The 20288-nt window shown below is 40.5% G+C and overlaps 2 protein-coding genes across 51 annotated transcripts in view; one reads left to right on the top strand and one right to left on the bottom strand.

Moving 5' to 3' along the window:
• The first annotated feature begins 165 nt into the window (after positions 1–165).
• CYB5R2 (cytochrome b5 reductase 2) lies at positions 166–19696 on the top strand. Its single transcript, NM_001271982.2, has 10 exons — positions 166–256; positions 334–480; positions 837–909; positions 2602–2708; positions 3655–3784; positions 5193–5276; positions 5997–6082; positions 6842–6941; positions 7612–7813; positions 18742–19696. Exons 1-9 carry the CDS (start codon positions 242–244, stop codon positions 7782–7784), a joined length of 915 nt encoding a protein of 304 aa, NP_001258911.2. The 5' UTR covers positions 166–241; the 3' UTR covers positions 7785–7813; positions 18742–19696.
• The window catches only part of PPFIBP2 (PPFIA binding protein 2), a 94768-nt gene continuing 82877 nt past the window's right edge, over positions 8398–20288 (bottom strand). For 37 of the 50 annotated variants that reach the window (XM_040702064.2, XM_046942203.1, XM_046942197.1 and 34 more), the window contains 10 exons: positions 18695–18833; positions 18029–18157; positions 17337–17487; positions 17058–17169; positions 16289–16377; positions 15179–15307; positions 14406–14531; positions 13347–13535; positions 12829–12999; positions 8398–11275 (listed from right to left, as the gene is read on the bottom strand). In XM_040702064.2, the coding sequence (XP_040557998.1) occupies positions 11126–11275; positions 12829–12999; positions 13347–13535; positions 14406–14531; positions 15179–15307; positions 16289–16377; positions 17058–17169; positions 17337–17487; positions 18029–18157; positions 18695–18833 (1385 nt within the window). In that variant the 3' untranslated portion in view covers positions 8398–11125. Of the gene's footprint in view, positions 11276–12251; positions 13000–13346; positions 13536–14405; positions 14532–15178; positions 15308–16288; positions 16378–17057; positions 17170–17336; positions 17488–18028; positions 18158–18694; positions 18834–20288 lie in introns of those variants that run through there. The other 13 variants (XM_040702074.2, XM_046942202.1, XM_046942205.1 and 10 more) reach the window with 4 other exon arrangements.

Genomic DNA, 20288 nt, shown 5'->3' with positions numbered 1-20288 from the left:
CCGTCGCTGTGCAGGGCAGACGGCGGCACGCGGGCACTGCACCGGAAGCCCCGCGCCGCCCGTTTTGTTCTGCAGGGCGCGGAGCGGCGGAGGAGGAGCAGAGCGGAGAGCGGCCGCCGCACCACGCGGCTCTGCCGGCCGGCGGGAAGCGCCGCACGGGAGCGCGGCAGCGCGAGGCGGAGCCCGGGGGGCGGGCGGACAGCGGGCGCGTCGGTGCTGCCGCCGGCCTGGAGCCGCCGCCATGGAAGCGTTCTCGGTGAGCGGCCGGGCGCGGGGCCGGGGCGCGCGGGGGGTGGGCCGGGCGTTCCCTGACCGCCGCCCTTCTCTCCGCAGGGTACCCCCGTGGTCGTCGCCGTGGCCGCGGTGGCCGCGACGGTGCTGCTGCTGCTGCTGCTCAGAGGGGCGGGACGGAGGCCGGGCCGCCCGGTCACGCTGCGGGACCCGCAGGCCAAATACCCGCTGCCGCTGATGGACAAAGAGGTGAGCGTGGAGCGCCCCGAGGGGCGTTACGCGGCGTTCGCGGCGGGTCACCGCGCCGTGGTTTGCCAGGAAGGCCGGGCTCCCTGCTGTGTGCCTTGGAGTCCTGCCTTGGGGCTCCTCGCCCGACCTTTGGCCGAGGGCTGCACGGGTGCTGGGGAGGGCCGCGCAGTTGAAGGGCAGAACTCGTTGGTCTCAAAACTCCGAGTTGCGTGAAGTTCATTTGCAAAGCCGTCTCAGCTGCCCTTGCTGGCCCCTGGCTGCAAAGAACGGGCTCCTAACTGACAGCGCGGGGTAGAGGCTGAGGTGGGCAGCAGTGGTGTGTTGGCTTCGTTCTGAATGTCATGTCTTCTAAATAGGAGATCAGCCACGACACCAAGAAATTCCGGTTTGGGCTCCCTTCACCAGATCATGTCTTAGGATTACCTGTAGGTAAATACTTACAGCATTTAAATACGTGTGGTTTTGATAACGAGGGTTTTTAAGTTCTTGAGTTTCTGCGTCGGAATTCAGAGCTCAGCAAATAATGGGGTTGAGAGCTGCAGCTGAAAGCTGCCCTGTGGGAGGGAAGGGCCAGCCAGGTTACCCAGACAGTCACGCTTCAGACTTACTGTGTGCTCTGACCAGCTTGCATTACGTTGTGTGGTGTAGTTCAGAACAAGAAGGTGAAATCCAGGTAAAACTGCAGCAGTCTGAGGAAATGAACCCCTCTCAGGGTACAGGCACAAGAGGTGCCTGTCTGAGCTTTTTGGTACGATTTACTGCTGTTCTGCTTTTCCTCTGGTGCCTCAGTTTGTTGGGTGTCCTCAGGCTTCTAACAGATACAGTCACACCCACACTTAAGGAGTAGAATTCTTTGGCCTGGGAAGGCTGTAAATCCCAGTAGAAATTTATATATGTTGCAATGTTCAGAGCCATTTCTGTGCATGCACTGAACTTTGATTGACACAGATACGTGTACAGCTTTGGCTTATTTTCTGCACTAGGAAGGTTCATTTCAGACTAGGATTGGCACACTCTTCTTTCCCGTACCCTGAAAGTGCGATGGCATTGAACCTTGGACCTTGACTTGATGGTAATTTATGCAGAGCAGCGTCCCTGGCTGATCTGCAGATGTGGCAGATGGAGCCCTGTTTGCACTGTGCTGTGTTTGGCAGCTTCCTTGCTGTATGCACAAGTGTCAAGGCCTTTCCAGTTCTGTGCTGCGGGCACGTCCTTCTTGCATGCAGCCGGTCAAGCACCAGTCTTTCTTCAGGTTCTCTTCAGGCTTGTGTATTGAACTAACCACATTAACTAGGCAAATGATAAATGTGCTGGCACGTGCTTGTTTTTATTTGGAGTTTATTCTTAAGAAATTAGGAATACGATTCTGGAACTGCATGGGCTGGGTTCCTGCCTTCTATTTTCTACCAAGATCATTTTGCTAAAAGTATTTGTGCTACCACTGCTCCTGCTTTTTTGTTTTTGTGTGCAGATTAATGCTGCTGCTTGTGAGCTGGGTGGCTGCGTTTTTATTAGTTAATTACCGAATCTAAATACAGAACAGAGCGTCTTACAAAGCAGGTGCCTTCTACAGCCAAGCTGCGTAAGCTGGAGAAAAACTATAGGAGTTATGGCTGTGAAGAAGATGGGTTTTTTTCAACAGTACAGATCTGGTGTGAATACATAACAGCACAGGATAACACAAAATAACATCAGTTGGTGAAAGCCAAACCTTCCAGCCTGGACCATTTGTGTATTACCTCTGCATAGTTCCAACTCGCTGGAACTGAACTAAGAAAGATTTACCCTACAGTTCCATAGTTTCTTGTGGTTGTAGAAAAATATGGACTTCTTGTGTTGGCTCTTATTTGAAGGTGAACTGTGTGAGAATACATGTGCATGTGTGTGCCGTGAAAATAATAATGAGCTATGCAGCTTTCTAAAGGTCATTTTTCCTAACTAGATGCAGTGGTTAAGACTAAATGTTTCGTATACAACTTGTGCTGCACAGATTAACTCCATTGCTGCTTGTGCTTGGTGGCTTACAATACATGCTTTTCTCTTTTGTCTTCTGTGCTGAATAAGATTTTGAAACTAGGTAATAAGGAAATAAATCATTGGACTGTAATTCTTTCTCCCTAGGCCAACACGTTTACCTTTCTGCAAAAATCAATGGTAATCTGGTGATCCGAGCCTACACCCCGGTTTCCAGTGATGAGACAAAAGGCTATGTTGATTTAATTATAAAGGTAAATTTTGGTTTCCTTTGGTACAGATGAATTGCTTACTGGTAGGAAGGGAACTACTTCATTTTATATATACAATACAGTTCATTTTAATTGGTTGCCTTTCAAATAGGATGACTGCGTGGCAGACTCGCACTTGCTCATGAATAGTGAGTTGTGTATCTGTTGTATGTCACAGAGAAATAGTAGAGGTGAGGGAGATGGAGAAGGGAACTGGCAGTACTGCAGGAACTTCTGGTATTCTTTTTTTTGTAATGAACAAATAGCAGTTGCTCTCCTTCAGGCTGCCTTATGCTGCTATTAGTACTTACTGCTCATACCTGAAAGAAGGAACATGTCAATAAGAACTGTCTTTTGTGACCCTACATCAGAAGTTGTGCTAATGGGCTTATTGAGAAAATGGGATAAAGAAACTAGGAAAATCCTATAAGCTAGGGGATGCTAGATGACTTGATCCCAGGACTTCTGGATTTTCCACTTGTTTTCTAAGACAGTTTGTACTTAGGCAAAAAAAATCTGGGCTTCTTTGTTTTCTCTGTTCTTCACGTTACAAATACAGGGAATTGTTATGAACTACTTAATACTTATCATGCTGAAATGCTAGCATGTGGCTGAAGTCTCTGGGAAGGTCACAACCAGAAAAGATGCAGTAATGCTATTTTCAGGAGTGATTACAAAAAATGGGGGTAACGTAAGGTTCTGGTTGGAGGGATGGTGAAAGGAGGGCATAATCTGCTTGACACATGTTCTTACTAGCCTGGCTGTTTGCAGAGGGCATTTCACTTAGTCTGCTTACTGTTGCATGGCACAACAGGTAACTGAGCAAAGAATTGTTGCAATCTGTGTTTCAAATGGTAAATGTCAGACCTGCAGTGCTGTGTTCTTTAGTAGATCATTCTGACTGCATGAAAGCTGATGGCTGATGTCATAGAAATGATTGTTTTTATAGGTTTACTACAAAAATGTGAATCCCAAGTTCCCAGAAGGTGGGAAGATGTCCCAGTACCTTGACAGCATGAAGATTGGAGATGTTATTGACTTCAGGGGGCCAAACGGACTGCTTGTCTACAAGGGGTCAGGTACTGTGACACGAAGGTGCAGAGGGGAGGAACTTAATTAGTTATTATCAGAGGTATTTGATAAACTGTGGTTTGCAGAGAAGCTACTTTGAAAATCTATGCTTTCTAATCTTTCCCAAAAGCCCTTCAGTTGGTTATGATGGGAAGAGTACTTAGTGTTTACAGAGTAATAGCTGGTTGTTGTCTTACTCCTGAGACCATATAATTAAATCTGAAAAGTCTGCTGTTGCATATTACTAAGAAGGCTGCACTGGAAATCCCTCGGATATAGACATGGAGAGAGATGTTCCAGATACATGGCAGGTTGCAGCCTCAAATGCCCTCTCAAAATCTCTGCAGTGTTACTAAATAACTTATTAACTGCCAGCCAGCTCCACTTAGGTGTTAAACCAGGTCTGGACTGGCTGGGGGGAAGTCGTATGTTCAGAGAAATAATCCTCTTTGAAGATGCTAGTAAAGGCCAAAGGATTTTGTATTTGTCTTGACTGAGAGGCATGGTGCACTTAATATTCCTGCTTCAGGGGGAGCAGTACTCAGCACTTCCCTGGATCATGGCCTTTCACGATGAATAATACCCCGATGAATCAGTTATATCTCAGAAGACTCGACTGATGTGTGTTTTACAAACATTCCTTTCAGCTCTGATTTGGTTGCTAAGAAGAGTAGTAGCCAGGAGAGCTTGTCACCAGTTACAGATTTCTTTAAATTGGAGTGTGTCCAGTGCCTTTTGTGTATGATATTTATCATGGGCCTTTCTCTTGGGTTGTTCCTTGGAGGTGACTACAAACTGCCTGGTTTTGTAACAGTTTTAAAGATGTACTCAGGTGTAGAGCAGAAATCAGCACGGTCTTATCACAGGACAGTGAAGGCAGTCACATAACTGACTGCAAGCAGCACAATGATCTCATTAACTGAAAGCAAAAGACAAAAATGAAATTTGTGATGAAAGACTGCAAGGCTCCAACGTACCTGATGATCTTTGTGGCATCTTGCTTGATGCTGGTTTAATACAGCTCCTTTGAATGTGGACACACAGAAATGGCTAGATCCGTGGTGTAAATGAGGATGATGAAGATGGCCTTGTAAACCTGCTTCTCTGTCGAGGCTATGGTTACCTTTAGCTACCACCAGCTTTCACAGTTGCTGAGTGATGTAGTCAGCAATATGGGAATTCCTGAGTCGATCCTAAGTGATGCTGGATAGCTGGGAAGGTGTAAATCAGTCGCTCAAAGCTAAGAGTGTACAGAGGCTTCTAGCCTTTACACTCAGTGTTGTGCTAAGCACATTTAGCATGTCCAGCAGATCTGCCCTAATTGATTGGTAGGCAGTAGTAATATATTCCCGTGGAAGTTGTATCTGTTTTTGTTTAGGAGTCAATGTGTCTATAGGTTTTGAATATTTCTTCTAGGTACCTTTATGATCAAGCCTGATAAGAAGTCTGAAGCACAGAGGAAGTTTGCAAAGCATCTTGGGATGATAGCTGGAGGAACAGGTACAACTATTCTCATCACAGCAAATGTCACTCTAGAGAATTAAGAGGTCTTCATGGATGTTTATGAGGAGTCTAATGCACTGTACCGTGGCAGCCATGAGCGCTGTCTGAGCTGCTCTTTCACACTGCTTGCATGTATTTGGTGTTTGGGACTGCCTGCGGTAAAGAGCACATTTAAAGTGTTGAGTCAGTTTAAGTGTCTTTTAAGAGTTGAGCACTCACTGGATCTCCTCTCTCTTGACTCCTGATATGATCAGAATCTACCTTGTATTTCTTCTTATACACGAGTGTTTGGCGACGTTGGAGCATTCCAGCAGCTTGAGCTCTGTGCTGAGAGCTAACAGCTTCTTCATAGTTTTAGTCTTAGTTTACTATGTGACCTCGGAGAAGTCACTTTACACTCTCAGCTCCAATGTCAGTGACAAAAAATATTTTAGGAGAATATCCTGAAGGTGAAATTAATGGGTGTGATAAGAGAATGCTGAAGACGAAAGCCCCAGAACACAAGCACTGTGGTTTTGTTTTAATTTTAATCTATTTGGAATAAAAAAAAAAAAACCCTCAACTTCTGCATTTGGCACAGAGTAGAAATTCAGTGTTTTGTAGCCCCGTGCAAAATAAGTTCCCACTGAAGACCAAGTGAAGGCAGCAGGAATATTGAAACTGCAGCTTTATGTGGATTGAAATAATTGCTTTTTTTAACTGCTTTGTTTTGAACAGGAATAACTCCTATGTTGCAGCTGATCCGTCATATCACAAGTGACCCTAAGGACTCTACAAAGTGTTACCTTCTTTTTGCTAATCAGGTAAGTGTGCTGATACATCTGTTTGTCCTTTAGTGGCCTGCCTTTTTTGCTGGCCTAAGTTTTTGAAGCTGCTCTGACACAGAAAATACTGCTCCACATGCTTCATATCTTCCAGTGTCTGTCTGATCTGTAATTTCGGCTGGGTGTGTATGACAAAATGTGATCTGAGGTGGCATATTTAATATGAGCAGCACAGGCAGGAGCAGGAGGTGGTTACTAAATAAGTTCTTATTGTATTGCCTTGGGTTAAAATGATTTAAGAAGGAGAAAGTGAATTAGAAAAAATATCTGCAACTATTTATCAATACTGTATGGTGCTGTCATAATTCCAATGATCTTTCAATTGTTTTGAAGATGGCTGCTCATAGTTTCACCTATACTCCCTAATTTCTGTACTGGAATAAACAGTGTGAACAGATCCTTCTCCCGCTGCTCATCTTATTCCTTGACTAATTGCAAAGAAACAGGACTTTGTTCTGTTTAATTCTGTTTAATTCTAACCAGGGTTAACAGGAGCTAATTGTGATTCAAAGGTTGTTCAGATTGACATCTTTAAAACTGTGTTTAGATGACTGTTAAGTCTCGTATTTGGTTGCTCTTAATCTGTATTTATAGAAGCCTGTAATGATAGTAGCCTGTCATGCAAAGGGAAAGTTTGAATGAGTTACTGTTGCATTTGTCTTACTGCATGCTAGGTAAGCTCACATCAGAGGCTATTCTTAAAATGGTTTAGAGCTAAAGAGCAGTCTTGTTTTGCAGACAGAGAAGGACATATTGCTCAGAGCTGAGCTAGAAGACATTGCTAAGAGGCATCCTGATCAGGTCAGGCTCTGGTATACGCTGGACAGGCCTCCACAAGGTAGGCTGCTGGTACACACTGGACATATGCTTACTCTTGTGAAAACTGCTGCTGTTTTCATAGCAGCAGTATCTTTGTGTCAGTAGATCAGTTTAAAGCACACATTTCTGTATGTTAAGATAACATCCTTTTTCCCACTTTGCCCACTTAAAGTGGCAGAGGTATTGAATGATACCGCTTCTTGAAACCACCTAGCATTTCTTTTTGATTCTTGTAACAGCACTGCAGAACTTCTGTCATCACCGAGCTTGTAACCTTACCACTGGATCATCTTTTCTAGGATTCTGCTAAATTGTTGAGTGGCACAGGTCTGAATAATCTGTGCCTGTAAAACTGTCCGGGGTGACCTCTCTCTCCTGGAAGAAAGCCTGATTTATTTTTCTTGTTTATTCCTGGCTGATGTCTGATTTGTTTAAAGCTGTCATTTATTCACTGACATACTTGTCTGAAAGTCTGCATAGTCCCTTTTCAGCCAGATTCTTGCTATCCACGTGCTTACTGCTCTCTTTAAAAGGAACCACCAGGTTTGAGCACAGTGAGAGATTTGTCCCTGTCTCTGCTTGCAGTGATGGTGGCACAGCTTCAGCTACTTTGTGAGGAAAACATACGTAGCTTAAAGAGATTTCAGACTGTACAGACTCAGATTAATAGTTTGATGTGTTTGTTTCAGATTGGAAGTACAGTTCTGGTTTCGTCACTGCAGACATGATTAAAACCCACCTCCCTCCCCCTGGCGGTGAGACGCTCATTCTTATGTGTGGGCCACCACCTATGATTCAGTTTGCCTGTCAGCCCAACCTGGACAAACTCGGCTATCCCAAGAGCAGTACATTTTCCTATTAACGGTGATATCATCCAGCACCTTTTCTTAAGTAAGTACTGCATATTTTCTTACAGTAGTGACTGGTATGTAACCGTGCAGTATTTCTTAATTTTGTATGTATTTTTTAATGGCATAGTTTAATTTCTGTGAGTTTCAACTTCATAGGGACCTTTGACTACTTTTAAGAGGCTGAGAAATTATTTTTCAATTATGTGGGTAGTAACTTAGTCTAAGTCATAAGTTAATATGAAGCGTTACAGCTGCAGTTCTAAGAAAACAATGTGTGCAAACTGAGAAGCAGGACAGGGATAAAATGACTTGCTTGTTGGATTTTTAGATGTCAGTGCATGCAGTACTGTGTATTCAATTTCAGGAATTAGTTAATGCTACAGTTGCTTTAAGGTCTGAAAAATCTCAGAGACAGAAGACTTGGTTCTTCAGTTGCAAACAACTGTACTTACTAAGTATTTTAATTCCCCTGAAGCAAAATAAACCATCTTGTAGTTAAAGCTTGACTTAGGGATGTTGTAGCAATAACGCAGAGGAAGACGCAGGTATTCACAGCTGTGGTTCTGTCCCTGATAAGAGATCAGCTAACTCTGCTTCTGTTAGAATCATTCCACAGTCAGGAAGTAATAGAATATTCAGAATTTATTCATAACAGTCAAAGGTGTAAGCATGTATGCCTGTGTTATAACTAGGGTTTCTTACTATATTAAAAAAGAAGATAACGTAGATTGAATATTCACATCCAGCTTAGCACAACACTACAGTGAGTTATAAGTACATCCTCAAAAGAAAATGGAAAGCTGCTTGGAATAGCTCAGTGATACTAAGGCTATCTGTGCCAGAGCAGTTATTACAGTATTATGACTAGGATGAATCTGATCAGTTAACATGACAGGTATTTCACGTGTCTGTTAGTATATGATGTGGGCAGTAGTGCTGACTGCACTACCACATTGCCAGATCAGAGGGGTACTTGACAGGCATGTTTAGTTTGTTCATGTACAGGCTCATCTGTCATTCCTTTGAATTTTTATTTATTTAATTCTTCAGTGACTGAAAAAAAAAAATCAGCCTTAATTTTAACATTTTGAACATCTGAATCATGTTTAGATTTTAAAATGTGATGATAGAGTGCAAGGTTATGAGGGTCTCATGAAGTGAGGCTCAGACAGCTCTCCAAGAGCCCTTGCTACATATTCTGGACAGCACCTGAGATTTCCCATTTATTTTGGAAGGATTGTGGCTAGGAGTAGCCCACCCTTGGGCTTAAATTAATAGATAAACCAACATCTTGTAGCCAGAAAGGAGGGAGTAATGCAAACCATGCATATCCACAGAAAGCCTTTTCTTTACAGTTGGACAGACTTCTTTTCTGGCATTTCTCTGTATAAGAGACTTTGTTAGTACCTTATTAATATATAAAAGGCATGTGCTATCAGAGTCCACAAGCAGTTGCAGCTGTGAACGACACTTTCACCTTTGAACTGCCCCTCGTGTAAGTAGTCACAAGCTGTGTTTCCCTCTGTTACAGTACTGCTGTCTTACCTACCTCCATACGATAGCTACAGATTTGTCAGGTGTTTGAAAGAAAAGTTTGTTGTACTACAGTACTTGCTTGATGTGCCCTAGTCATGTTTTACATGTGACAGAGCAGTAGTGTAGATCTCCCACTGCTAAATAAAATACTACATAAAAATCTGCCTGTAGCTGGAATGAAAGGAGAACTGAAAGTGTAAAATAACATGAGCAGTTCTCATGTTATATGCTACCAGCTCCAGTACTGAAGGCTGTTTGCAGGCATATGTTTAATTAGCTGTAACAGTGGAAAAGAAAATAGTTTTATAATCTTTCTTTGTCTTCCTGAAAACCTGTGCTGCATCTTATACCAACCAGGTATTATGCTGAGTGTTCTCTCTGAACCATGTGGGTTGTTCAGAAGGCTTATGAGCACCCTGATGCTTGCACGTGTAAGCAGTACTAATCATTTTAGACAAAACAGGAAAGCACAGAAAAAGTCCTATCAACAGTTCAACTTGAAGGCCTACAATTTAAAGCAATCACGCTGGAAATTCTGTTGCACAGTACAGCAAGCATCATCGTAGTATTTTAGTTCTCTCTTACATCAGTTATTTTGATTGCTCTTTGAGTTAGCTAAAAGATTTGTGAACAAGCCATCTTGATTGTCACCCTCCTGCAAGGGCTTGGTGGATACTATTACATTCTATTTTTCCTATTCTAAACCACACTTATTGGTCAACAAAAAAAAGGGCAGGGCACATACTAATGAAAAGGATGAGAGATGAAAATCCTTTTATGGGAAAGTACCTGTGGTGTGACTGCAGTAATGGCGAGCCTTGCCAGCACCTGTCTGAACTGCTAGGTGGCTCTGATTAGTCCATGTGCTATAATAGAATATTAGTGATACCTCCATTGCAACTTAATTATAAAAATAAAAAAAATAGAAAAAGTCTTTTATAACAGTACATAAACATACCATGTAAAAGATGATAAAATATACGGGTAAAACATACTGGCTTTCCAGACTCTGCATAAAAAACAATTGTGTAGCACTTCTTTCAGCACCTCTTTGACATTACATTATAAGGAAAGCAGTGCAGAGGAGAGTTACCTGTGAAGTGTTGCTCTGCTAGCAATACTAATTACTACGTGGTATGTGTCACTAGAGGAAAAGAGGTAAAGCTTTTCTGTACCACAGCATCAGGCTTCTCCTGGCCCGCCCCAGGCAGGCATGAGGTATTAGTGGTCTTGGTCATGCTGAAATATCATCTCCAGTCTTCTAAGGTAGGTGTTAAAAATCTGCTGTCATTTAGCATTTCATCTTGGCTTAACATTGTCTGAAAAAAATCACAGCAATATTAAAACAAGCAGACATAGTCAGAGGCCTATAGTTTAGTTAGAGAAATCCAACTGTAATGAGATCAGATTCACAACAGAGGGGGTCAGAGCCACATAAAATTAGAAGGAATCTCCTGAATGGCTGCTTTAAATAGCCAAAGTAGAAATTTTCACACAGATGTGTGGCATTGTTCATACATCTGCAGCTAATTAACTAATTAAAAAAAATCAACCAACATGGAGTCAGGAGTATGCAGTGATTTATTTCCCCCTGATATTTTCTCTCTCATACATCTTCAAGTCTTACCTCTTTGCCAGTCTTTGGGAGAGATGCCTCTCACTGTGTCACAGAGATAGCATTGGTGAAAACGTAGAAGCTGCTGAAGTGAGACTTAATTTCTAGTGTAAGGGATTTTGGGGGTGGTTTTTTTTGGAGCATTCATGTGCAACCAGGCTATGAGGAGGTGCATAACGAGAATAGTGACCCACTTACTCTTCACCACCACCAGCAACACCCAAATTTCACTGAGTTGTAGCAGAATACATTAGTGACTTCAAAAGGAATAAAATTGGTACATACCGTAAGATTGCTTATGCCTTGAGAAAAAGCCCCTATTTGCTTTACTGTTCCTTCTGAGTGTTCCATCTGTAAAAGTATTCAGCAGCTAATTCAATTCAGACAGTATGTGCAATATTATTCACTGACATGCATCATGGAGAGCTATTTCTGCATTGACAAATGGAGATGCTGTACTTCTAGAAGCTGATTTCAGCACATTTCCAAGTTGTATGTTAACAAACATGTCTCCATGCTATAAAGTGTATGAACATGCCTTAACAAAGGATTAAAGAAGGATTGAATCCTGATCAAGAGAACTGATTTATGGAACCTGAGCTGTAATTTAGACAAGAAAAGGAATAGCATAACTCAGTATCAGTGAAGAGTAATACTTTCCAGAAGGTGAAACACATATTTCCAGTAATAGAACTGCCTCTGCTTACACAAAAAGGCTATCAGTACTAGGGCTCTGAGGTTCTGCTGCATGACCACACTCTTAGAAATCAGGCTTAGGTTAAAGGCCACTCTCCTAGTGAAAAACAGAATATTTCTGTTATGCTCAAACAGCTCTGTATTGTAAGCTGTTGGCTCAGGGTTAATGCATTCCCTTTCAACTCTTAATTGTGTAACTGGACATCTGTACTAAACTAGTCTGTATATTTGATTCTGTCAGGGCTTGCTACTGTCCCCATGTAGGAACAGCACTCGATTTTTACTACAGTGCACGCTGGAAGAGACAATGGTTAGATAATGAAAACAAATGAGATGTTAGGTGCAGTAACCATGCAAATGACAGAATGACTTCCATAGTTAGTCTGAGCAATTTTGTGGCCATTCTCTCACTAAGTTTAAAATGTTTCACTAAGGTCACTGGAAATAGGATGGTGTACCCCAGCTGCCTCTGTGTGGGTCTTGTGTGTTGCCACACAAGCCTTCGGTAGCTCCGTTTTTCAGGGTTCACATTCCTTTACACAACAACAAAGTAGAGTTTTAGTTTTCATCGTTTATGCAATGTCTGGACACAGTTTCTTTAAGCAGTTCGCCACTAAATGACAAAAGTGAATTATTTAAGTGTTGGTTTATTAATAATGTTCATTACTGAGGCCATTGTTTTCACGTATACTGTTTAAGCGTAACTACTTCCCACTGTACATAATGAAATAACACAGTTGGAATCCTTGATTAATCTGTTAGAAATCTATGATCCAGTTGTACTTTAATATATAACTTGATAGTTCTGTACAAATCAGTCCAAATACACTTATCACATTAAAAACTGCCCATATAAAGAAAAAAGGTGTGTGCCATACTCAGGTTATGAAAGCCAAAAGTACAAAAATCTTCTGTTTACTGCAGCCTCTACCTTAATTGCCCAAATACACTGACCTTGGTAGTGTAAAGGTGTTAGGTTCCTGAAAAAGGGCTTGAAGATGAATGAGTTCATTGTTATGTTGATGAAAGAAAACAACAAATCTCGACATTCTTAGTATAGAACTCTTTCAAGTGTCCATAGCCAGTACTTTCTCAATGAGTTCATGCAGATGCAGCAAATACTGTTATATGCTAACGTTTGATTATTTGCAAGCTTTGGAATGCAGGAAGAGGATGAGATGAGAATGGCATCAGTCTGTTTGTCCCACCTGATCCAGTTCCCTATCAGTGAGTGGACTAAGGCCTTTGTATCCAGTGTAGTTCTTCTGAGTACCATTTGTAGCACCTGGGTTTGTATCCATAGGACAAACATAGTCCGTTGATTCATCAAATTTCTTTTTTCTTAGATTTCCAAAATGTGAAAATCCAAGTTTCTTTGGCTAAAATAAAAAGAAAGCAAGTTTTAAACATTTAAACTACGGCATACCGTAGTCCTTCAAGTACATAGATTCAGAACTATATACATTGAATTGTTTTCAAAGGGGGAGTTACAGTTCATTTTAAATACGTTTTAAAGAAATTCCCTTCTGAGAAAGGACAAGATTGCATGTTAATTTCAGAAACAAATTTTAAAAGATAGCTACAAATTAAATGCCTTAAAGAACAACATAGCACTGCTTCTAGAACAGATCTCTCCCCACATAGGTGTGTTCCATGTTTTCCTTATGAGAAATAAGAGAGTAAGGCTGAGATTCTGTAATATCTCGTTTTCCAAAGCAGCACATACCCGAACTTTGGCAGTGGTGGTCAGAGGTGTGTATGCTGTTGACTCTGTTATGTCCCTTTTTTCTTGCTGTGTCTCTGGTCCAATTAATACATTAAAATTAGTTGTTAGGTGGCGTCGCAGTAGGGTCTTCTGAGGTGGAATATTCAGCAGCATTGCCAGTGTGTCACCGTTGAAGCGGGGTTCGAGAATCTATTAAAAAGATAGATGGTTTTAATCATATGGTTAAATATTTGCAGTAGTAAATCACAATGGTCCTTAGCAGAGCCATTTCTTCATTCCAGCTGTCTAAATTAGATGGGTTTTTTAAGTCAGTAGCACTATGACGTTGACTAGGTTTGGATAGGAAATGCATGGAGTTAGGCACTAAGAAATGCAGAGTATGACCAGACAAATGCCAAATTATATTTATCATCAAGGTTGTTCTGGGGATTTTTTTGCTCTACTTTTTTTATTTTTACTACTGTATTATTCTAAAAACAAACTTAATCTTAGCACAATTTTTCTATTTAACTTTTTCAATTAAAAAAAGTGATGCAGCCTTACATTAATTTAAAAAAATTACATTAATTAAAAAAATTAATTAAAAGATATGGTGATGCAGCACTAGCATCACCATATTTCAGAACTCTGGGCTTTTCTAACCTAAATCGTATTTTGAATCAGAAAAACTCTTCAGGCAAGACATATGTGATTTCAAAACAATTATTTCCTGTGGCAGGATGTCCACATTATTTTATTAAAGCTGCCACAAGAAACATTCAGCAATACAGTAATTTTCCCACAGTACAGGTGCTTGTTGTTTTCTAATGTACTACTGTTGCTGTTAAACATACACACAGTTCAGCATTGACATCTTAGCAGTTGCTTTTCTATTTAAATTTTCTTTTGTAAAATTAAGATGTACAGAGAAACTGTTTAAAATGCTGGATCATGCTTTCGTTTTGCAAATGTCCATTTGTGTTTCTTGCTGCATGACAAGAACCAGATAAAAGAAGGCTTGCATTACAGTCTTATCAAATCTTCATAGATACATAGTAGGATGTTAGAAAGAATTCTTACAATGAGGCCACCGTGCACTCCACTTCCTCGGAGGTTTGGTGCATATTCTGCCAAATCAACTGATCTGAGCCATTCCATCACTCTGTGATTGGACCACTGCACTACTTCAGAAGGTGGAACGTTGCTCTGTTCAAGTAACCAGAAAAGATGATGAGAATACAGCCTGGTCTGTCACAGTGTGTTCACAAAATGAATCTTAAGGTTAGATGAAAACATCATTCCCTTTTCAACACAGAGGAGTATTTTTCCTCTTTCTGTTCAAGGCATCTCTTAAACATCCTCTGATACCTATTATACCTGGTAGGTATAGTGTAGGACAAATTAAACCTACTATATACTGCATCAAATTCTAAAATAATAGAGGACACATGCTGGGTGTAAAAAAACCAAACATTTTGAGAAGAGCATTATTAACAAGGCTGTCATAGTATCACTAAGAATAAGCTCTGCTGACCAGGTAGAGTAAAAACAATACACAGTCTTTTATAATTAAATTAAGACAGCCAAAAAAGATCACTCCAAACAATTAGCTCAGAAGTTGAATTAACATAAAAGAAAGATGCATAAAATTCATCTAATAAGTAGCTCAATCACTCGAACTGAGCAGGTTTTTATTATCAGAAAGGATGTGTTACATTCCAGAGCAGGAATGCAGCACAGCTACTGGTTTAGAGGCAATTCCCTAATGGCTGTGATTGAGGTACTATTTATTATTCATGGAGTGTAATAATGGAGTAATTAGTGCTTGTTTAAATGAAGGTACTTAAACATACTTTTACCTCCTCAACTGGTCGTCTGCGTAGACAGTGGGGGTTAAAATTGTTTATGTGCAGCACATGAATGGCACACTTAATACTCAGATGATGCAGCTGACTGGTGACTTTCAGAAAGAGAAGGTCATTCTGTAAAGGAGAATCTTTTAAGCAGCACAGAATACATTCAAAAACAGGTACTTCTGCCAAGAAATATTTTAAGCTTCATATGCAGTTTTTTGTTGATAGCATTGTACCATATTAATATGGTTAAAAATGGAAGTAGAGTTTATAGCCTGTTAAGTAAAACCAAGGCTCATGGATAGTTTTGACCTGATTAAGATTGTGCTGCAGTAGGATCACAGAAGCTAGCAACTCATACCTGGCATGGTCCAGTAGAGTACATACTTCTACGGCAAAAGTTCCGCAAGCAGCTTAGACAAGGTTGTTATTTTTGATAACTGCTAAGTTATGTTATTGTGCTATGATAAAAATACAGGAACAAATATTTAATTATCCAAACCTAGGCAGGGAAGTTGTACAAGTAACTTCCTTTAGGAGGAATACGACACACTGAAATAGGTTGCCCAAGGAGGTTGTGGATGCCCCATCCCTGGAGGCATTCAAGGCCAGGCTGGATGTGGCTCTGGGCAGCCTGGTCTGCTGGTTGGCGACCCTGCACATAGCAGGGGGGTTGGAACTGGATGATCATTGTGGTCCTTTTCAACCCAGGCCATTCTATGATTCTATAGGTAAACACAACAGGTATATGTATTGTATCATTCGCTGCTAATTTGATGAGAGCAGTACAAGTTGCTGGATTTGCTGCTTACCTTTAATTTACCCAATGTTGTTGATAACTTAGTGAGGAGAACAAAACATTCTAGAAGCTGTATGTAAAGTAGGTCATTTTACCATGATTATTAGTGTGTCGTGTGATACTGAAAGAAAAACTTCTTGCAGAAGTCAGCTATAACACTGTATTACTATTCCTAAGGTGCATAAGACAAGTAATCTTGCACTAAACAATACACAGAAGTTTCTACCTGCGCTGTTTCTGGTTTGCAAAAAGAACTGCGATTCTTTGCTCATTGTGAAGTTCAGAGTTTGGCAAAAAATATTTTAGCTTACCACAGTTAAGTACTGCAACATTCTCCCATCAACTCTGGACTCATGAAACTGGTCTTTGTACTGAGGTAAACCAATATCATCAAGCCAGCCTGCAGATAGAAGAACAGTGGTGTACCCAAATCTGCATCAGTGAGAATGAAGCTGGCTTCTTCTGAGGCATTCCAGTAGTTCATTCTAAGTATTCACTTTCCAAAGGGCAGCCTCTTATCGGGAACCTCAGAGCAATTCCCAGAGCCAGCATTGTCAACAATACCTCTGCTGTATTTTATCTATGTACTTTCTGCAGTGTAATTTAGCTCTTGCTAGACTGAGACCTCCCACCCCTATTTATATTCATTCTCCCTCAAGAAAGATGGGCTGCTTGAGATACATGTATGCTTAAGCAGTCACCAGACATCTTTTTAAGAGCGCTGAGTTTCAACAGGACAAGATATTTCAGAGAATTATGATTTTTTGTTGTTCTGAATGTTCAAATATACAGTTTTATAATATGAACTTTCCATGGGAACTCTACCATTCAGATTGCAGAAAAGTTGCGGAGCAATTTGTGAAACACGGATGCCATCATCAGATTATTACATGATATGTGCTTTAGAAAGTATTCCACCCAGTGCTGTTTTACACTTGAGATGGTACTGAATGTGCAGATACAGTCATCTATTTAGAGAAAAATTCATCTGATGATTGATCTGAAAATACTTAAGTTTAATTCCTACTTCACTATACAAAAGAAACACAAGATTTTCTGAAGAATTTTTCCAACACTTACGTGTCACCCAGATATGATCAAGTTGTGCAGACTTCTCATCTTGTTTTGTGCTTATTGATTTAATGGCCAAAACTAATTTCTTCCTGTGCAGTGGGTGCTTTATTCCCATTTCCTGTAATAATAACCATTAACAAATAGTTCGTTTTGCCACTGGCTCTCTTCATCTCATTAAGCATCAATCCAAACATTTCAGAAATGTAGAATTGCCAATTGTTGGAAGGGGCCTGGTTATACAGAAGCAACTGGAGTTTGCTTAAGAGAAACATGTACAGATATTACCTTTTCCATGTCCTGAGGTGTTGCAGTTAACAGTGTATGGCCTGAAGTCACCCATTGCCGGGCAAAAATGACATACTGCCCAAGACCGAAGTCCTCAAGCCAGTTACAGACTCTTTCAGTACTCCACTGAGCAAATGGAGCATTGTAGTCACTGAAAAATAAAAGAACTCGTTGAAAGTCATGAAGGAAAGATGATGGAAATCATGAAAAAGACCATCACAGACTAGAGGAGATTCTACAGGCCAGGTCCTAGCATGCTTTATACTGTGCAGTAATTAACTCTAGCAGCCATTCTTGCAATACATGCTGTGGTATGAGCATCCTCTTAATTTGACTGCCCAGCCTCCTCTGCTGGTCATTTGGGGCAGGGCAGGAAGAAGAGGATAAAAGTTTCAAATGGAAATGGGAAAGGACAGAAAAAGGTAATTGCTGAATCTTCATGGCTGCAAATATTCCCACAGGAGATGATGAGAAATTCTCTGGTGACATTTTTGTGCTGCTACCTGCAGTTGAAGGAGTGCAGATAGGCAAACTGCTTGGGCTACACTTTCTACCAGAGAAATTCTTTCCAGTTGTGTAATTCCATGTGTAACTAAGTATGTTAATGCAAATTTCACATGAGGACCATTTTACTCTTCAGTATATTTAACAACACTACATAATCATCTGTGCAAAAAAAGAAAAAAAGTTACTTTTTCTGGCCTTTGGTTTCCTTTGATCTGGATAGCCGAGGTCCAGCTGTTGCACGGAGACCGCCCCTTCGAAACTCTGCCAAACCCAGATCGTCTGCAGGGAAGTTGCCAGACTGAGTTCTTCTTATTCTTTCAAAACAAGAGCACCAAGAAAGTAATGTTAGCGTCCAACAGCAAACTGTTTCATATGGAAGCTATAATGACAGCCAGAAGCTGTATTAATCTTCCTGTAAAGCACAAACATCTGATTCAGGCAGCAGCTGATGAAGTAGCGGGCAAACACTGTCTAGACCTATCTCAGAAAAGAAAGAAAAGCTTTGCAGAGCAGCCATGACCCTTCAACTCAAATAATAATTCACACCAGAGGTGAGATTTGTAAATGGCTGCAGTCCTGAAGTAGATAAAAGGAACACAGCAAAACTTGGTATTCTCAATTGTCAGCATAACACAGCAGAATATATTATTTCTTCCAATAGCGTGGCACTCTGAACCTTACCATCCACTTTCCTCCACCCATGTGTACAAAGAGACACACCTATACAATCAGAGAGCTGCTTTCCCTCCTTTTCCTGAGTTTTATTTTACATTTGCTGTATATTTTCACGAGAACTGAATGAATTCTCAGTTTGAAATGCTGTGACAAGGAATGAAAAAACATTATCTTACTTTCCCCAGATTTTCTTGATCCCTTTTGGACTCTTTCTGTTTTCTAGAGACAGTGGAGACTGTGGACCTGAATCCGTTCCCGAAGAAAGAGGTGAAAGATCATCTGAAACTACTGTACCGTCCGTGTTCTCTGTTTCTCCTGGGTTAACAACAATAATTGTCAGTAATTAGTAGAAAATGTGACAAGGTTGTTATATGGCCGACTAATGCTTAAAATAAATAATATAGTACAGATAGCTATAAAAATGTTCTTGCATAAAAATAATCTTAAAAAAAGAGTAGTTGTACTTTGATACAAAAAAAGGGTATTATAATATCCTTATTTCAGTGTATTTTAAAACCTTAATTCCAGATCTTGATCTGTTCTTGCCTTTCCTATTTTAATACCAAAATTTGTCTGTCAAAATCAGTGGGCATTTTACTGTTGACTTCAGTGAAAGCAAAATAAGACCAAGAATAAATTTCTTTAAGAAAAAAATCCCATCTGAATGCTATACAGCTAAAGGTTTTATTTCATTTCAGTACCACACTTAAGGAGTTCGGTCTGGATTGCTCACACAGTGTTAGTATTTTACAGAGAAGAGGAAGGGAGGGAAAAAGGAAAGGAAAAAATAAGCAGCAAAATTCACGTTAAAGTTGCATCTTGTTTGGATACGATACCTAGCACGGGTGCACTGACACTCCTGATGCGATCTTCAGTCATCCCAAGAAGCAGAAAGTCAGATGAAAAAGCAAAGAAGACATAAAACACCAGCAAAATAAAGTTACGGAAGAGCAAAGTAGTAAGCTAAGCATTAAAAGCAGAAACAAAAAGAAAAGAAGCTGTTATGCTTTAACATGAAAGGGATTGTGCGTTGGTGTGCACAAGCCCCAGGAATCCTGGACCAGTCATCTTAAAGAGAGAGATAGGAATGATTGTTTATATCTATATCTCATCTGTTCTTTGGCAATTGTAACACATGAAGCATATACTGCTGAAATAAAGCAATGCCTAAAACCACATCACATTTCTGTGGAATACAGAACTGGAGGTGTAATGAGTTTACTACACATGGAAGAAACAAACCAGACTCTGGTAATTCAGTGCTTTTAAGGACTCATTGCTTGTTTCTAGAATAACATTCTGCTTTACAAGATTCCCCATCCTTTGATCCTGCACATAAAAGACCTAACAGCATGGCTAATAAATTATCTGCAGACTATTAATGAGAAACTACGTTGTAATCACAGAAAAACTTCAAAAAAAAAAAAAAAAACCAAAAACCCCACCAACAAAACAATCCACCACCAATCCATTGAAATCTTCAAGGTATGCTACTTGGCAGCTCTTAGGACCACGAGGCCTTAATGTGCAGTTTGGTTTGTTTCCTTGTTTTTTAAGAAAGCATCAGCAAGCTCAGGATCACTGCAAGTGGCCAAAAAGAGTACACTTATTCCTATTGTGAATACGTTTGGATCACCAAAAATTCCAATTTTCAGTAACAGATTTGTTGACTCTTAAGAATGCTGCCTTCAAAAAAAAAACCCACAAAAAGTCTCTTCATTACACTGTCACTGGTGTCAGCAAATTTTAACATCCGGTGCAAAAAGAAAA

This window comes from Gallus gallus, chromosome 5 (assembly GCF_016699485.2).
Source record: "Gallus gallus isolate bGalGal1 chromosome 5, bGalGal1.mat.broiler.GRCg7b, whole genome shotgun sequence".
Lineage (NCBI taxonomy): Eukaryota > Metazoa > Chordata > Aves > Galliformes > Phasianidae > Gallus > Gallus gallus.
Note: the sequence above shows the minus strand (reverse complement) of the source record. Positions and strands in the feature narration are given on the sequence as shown.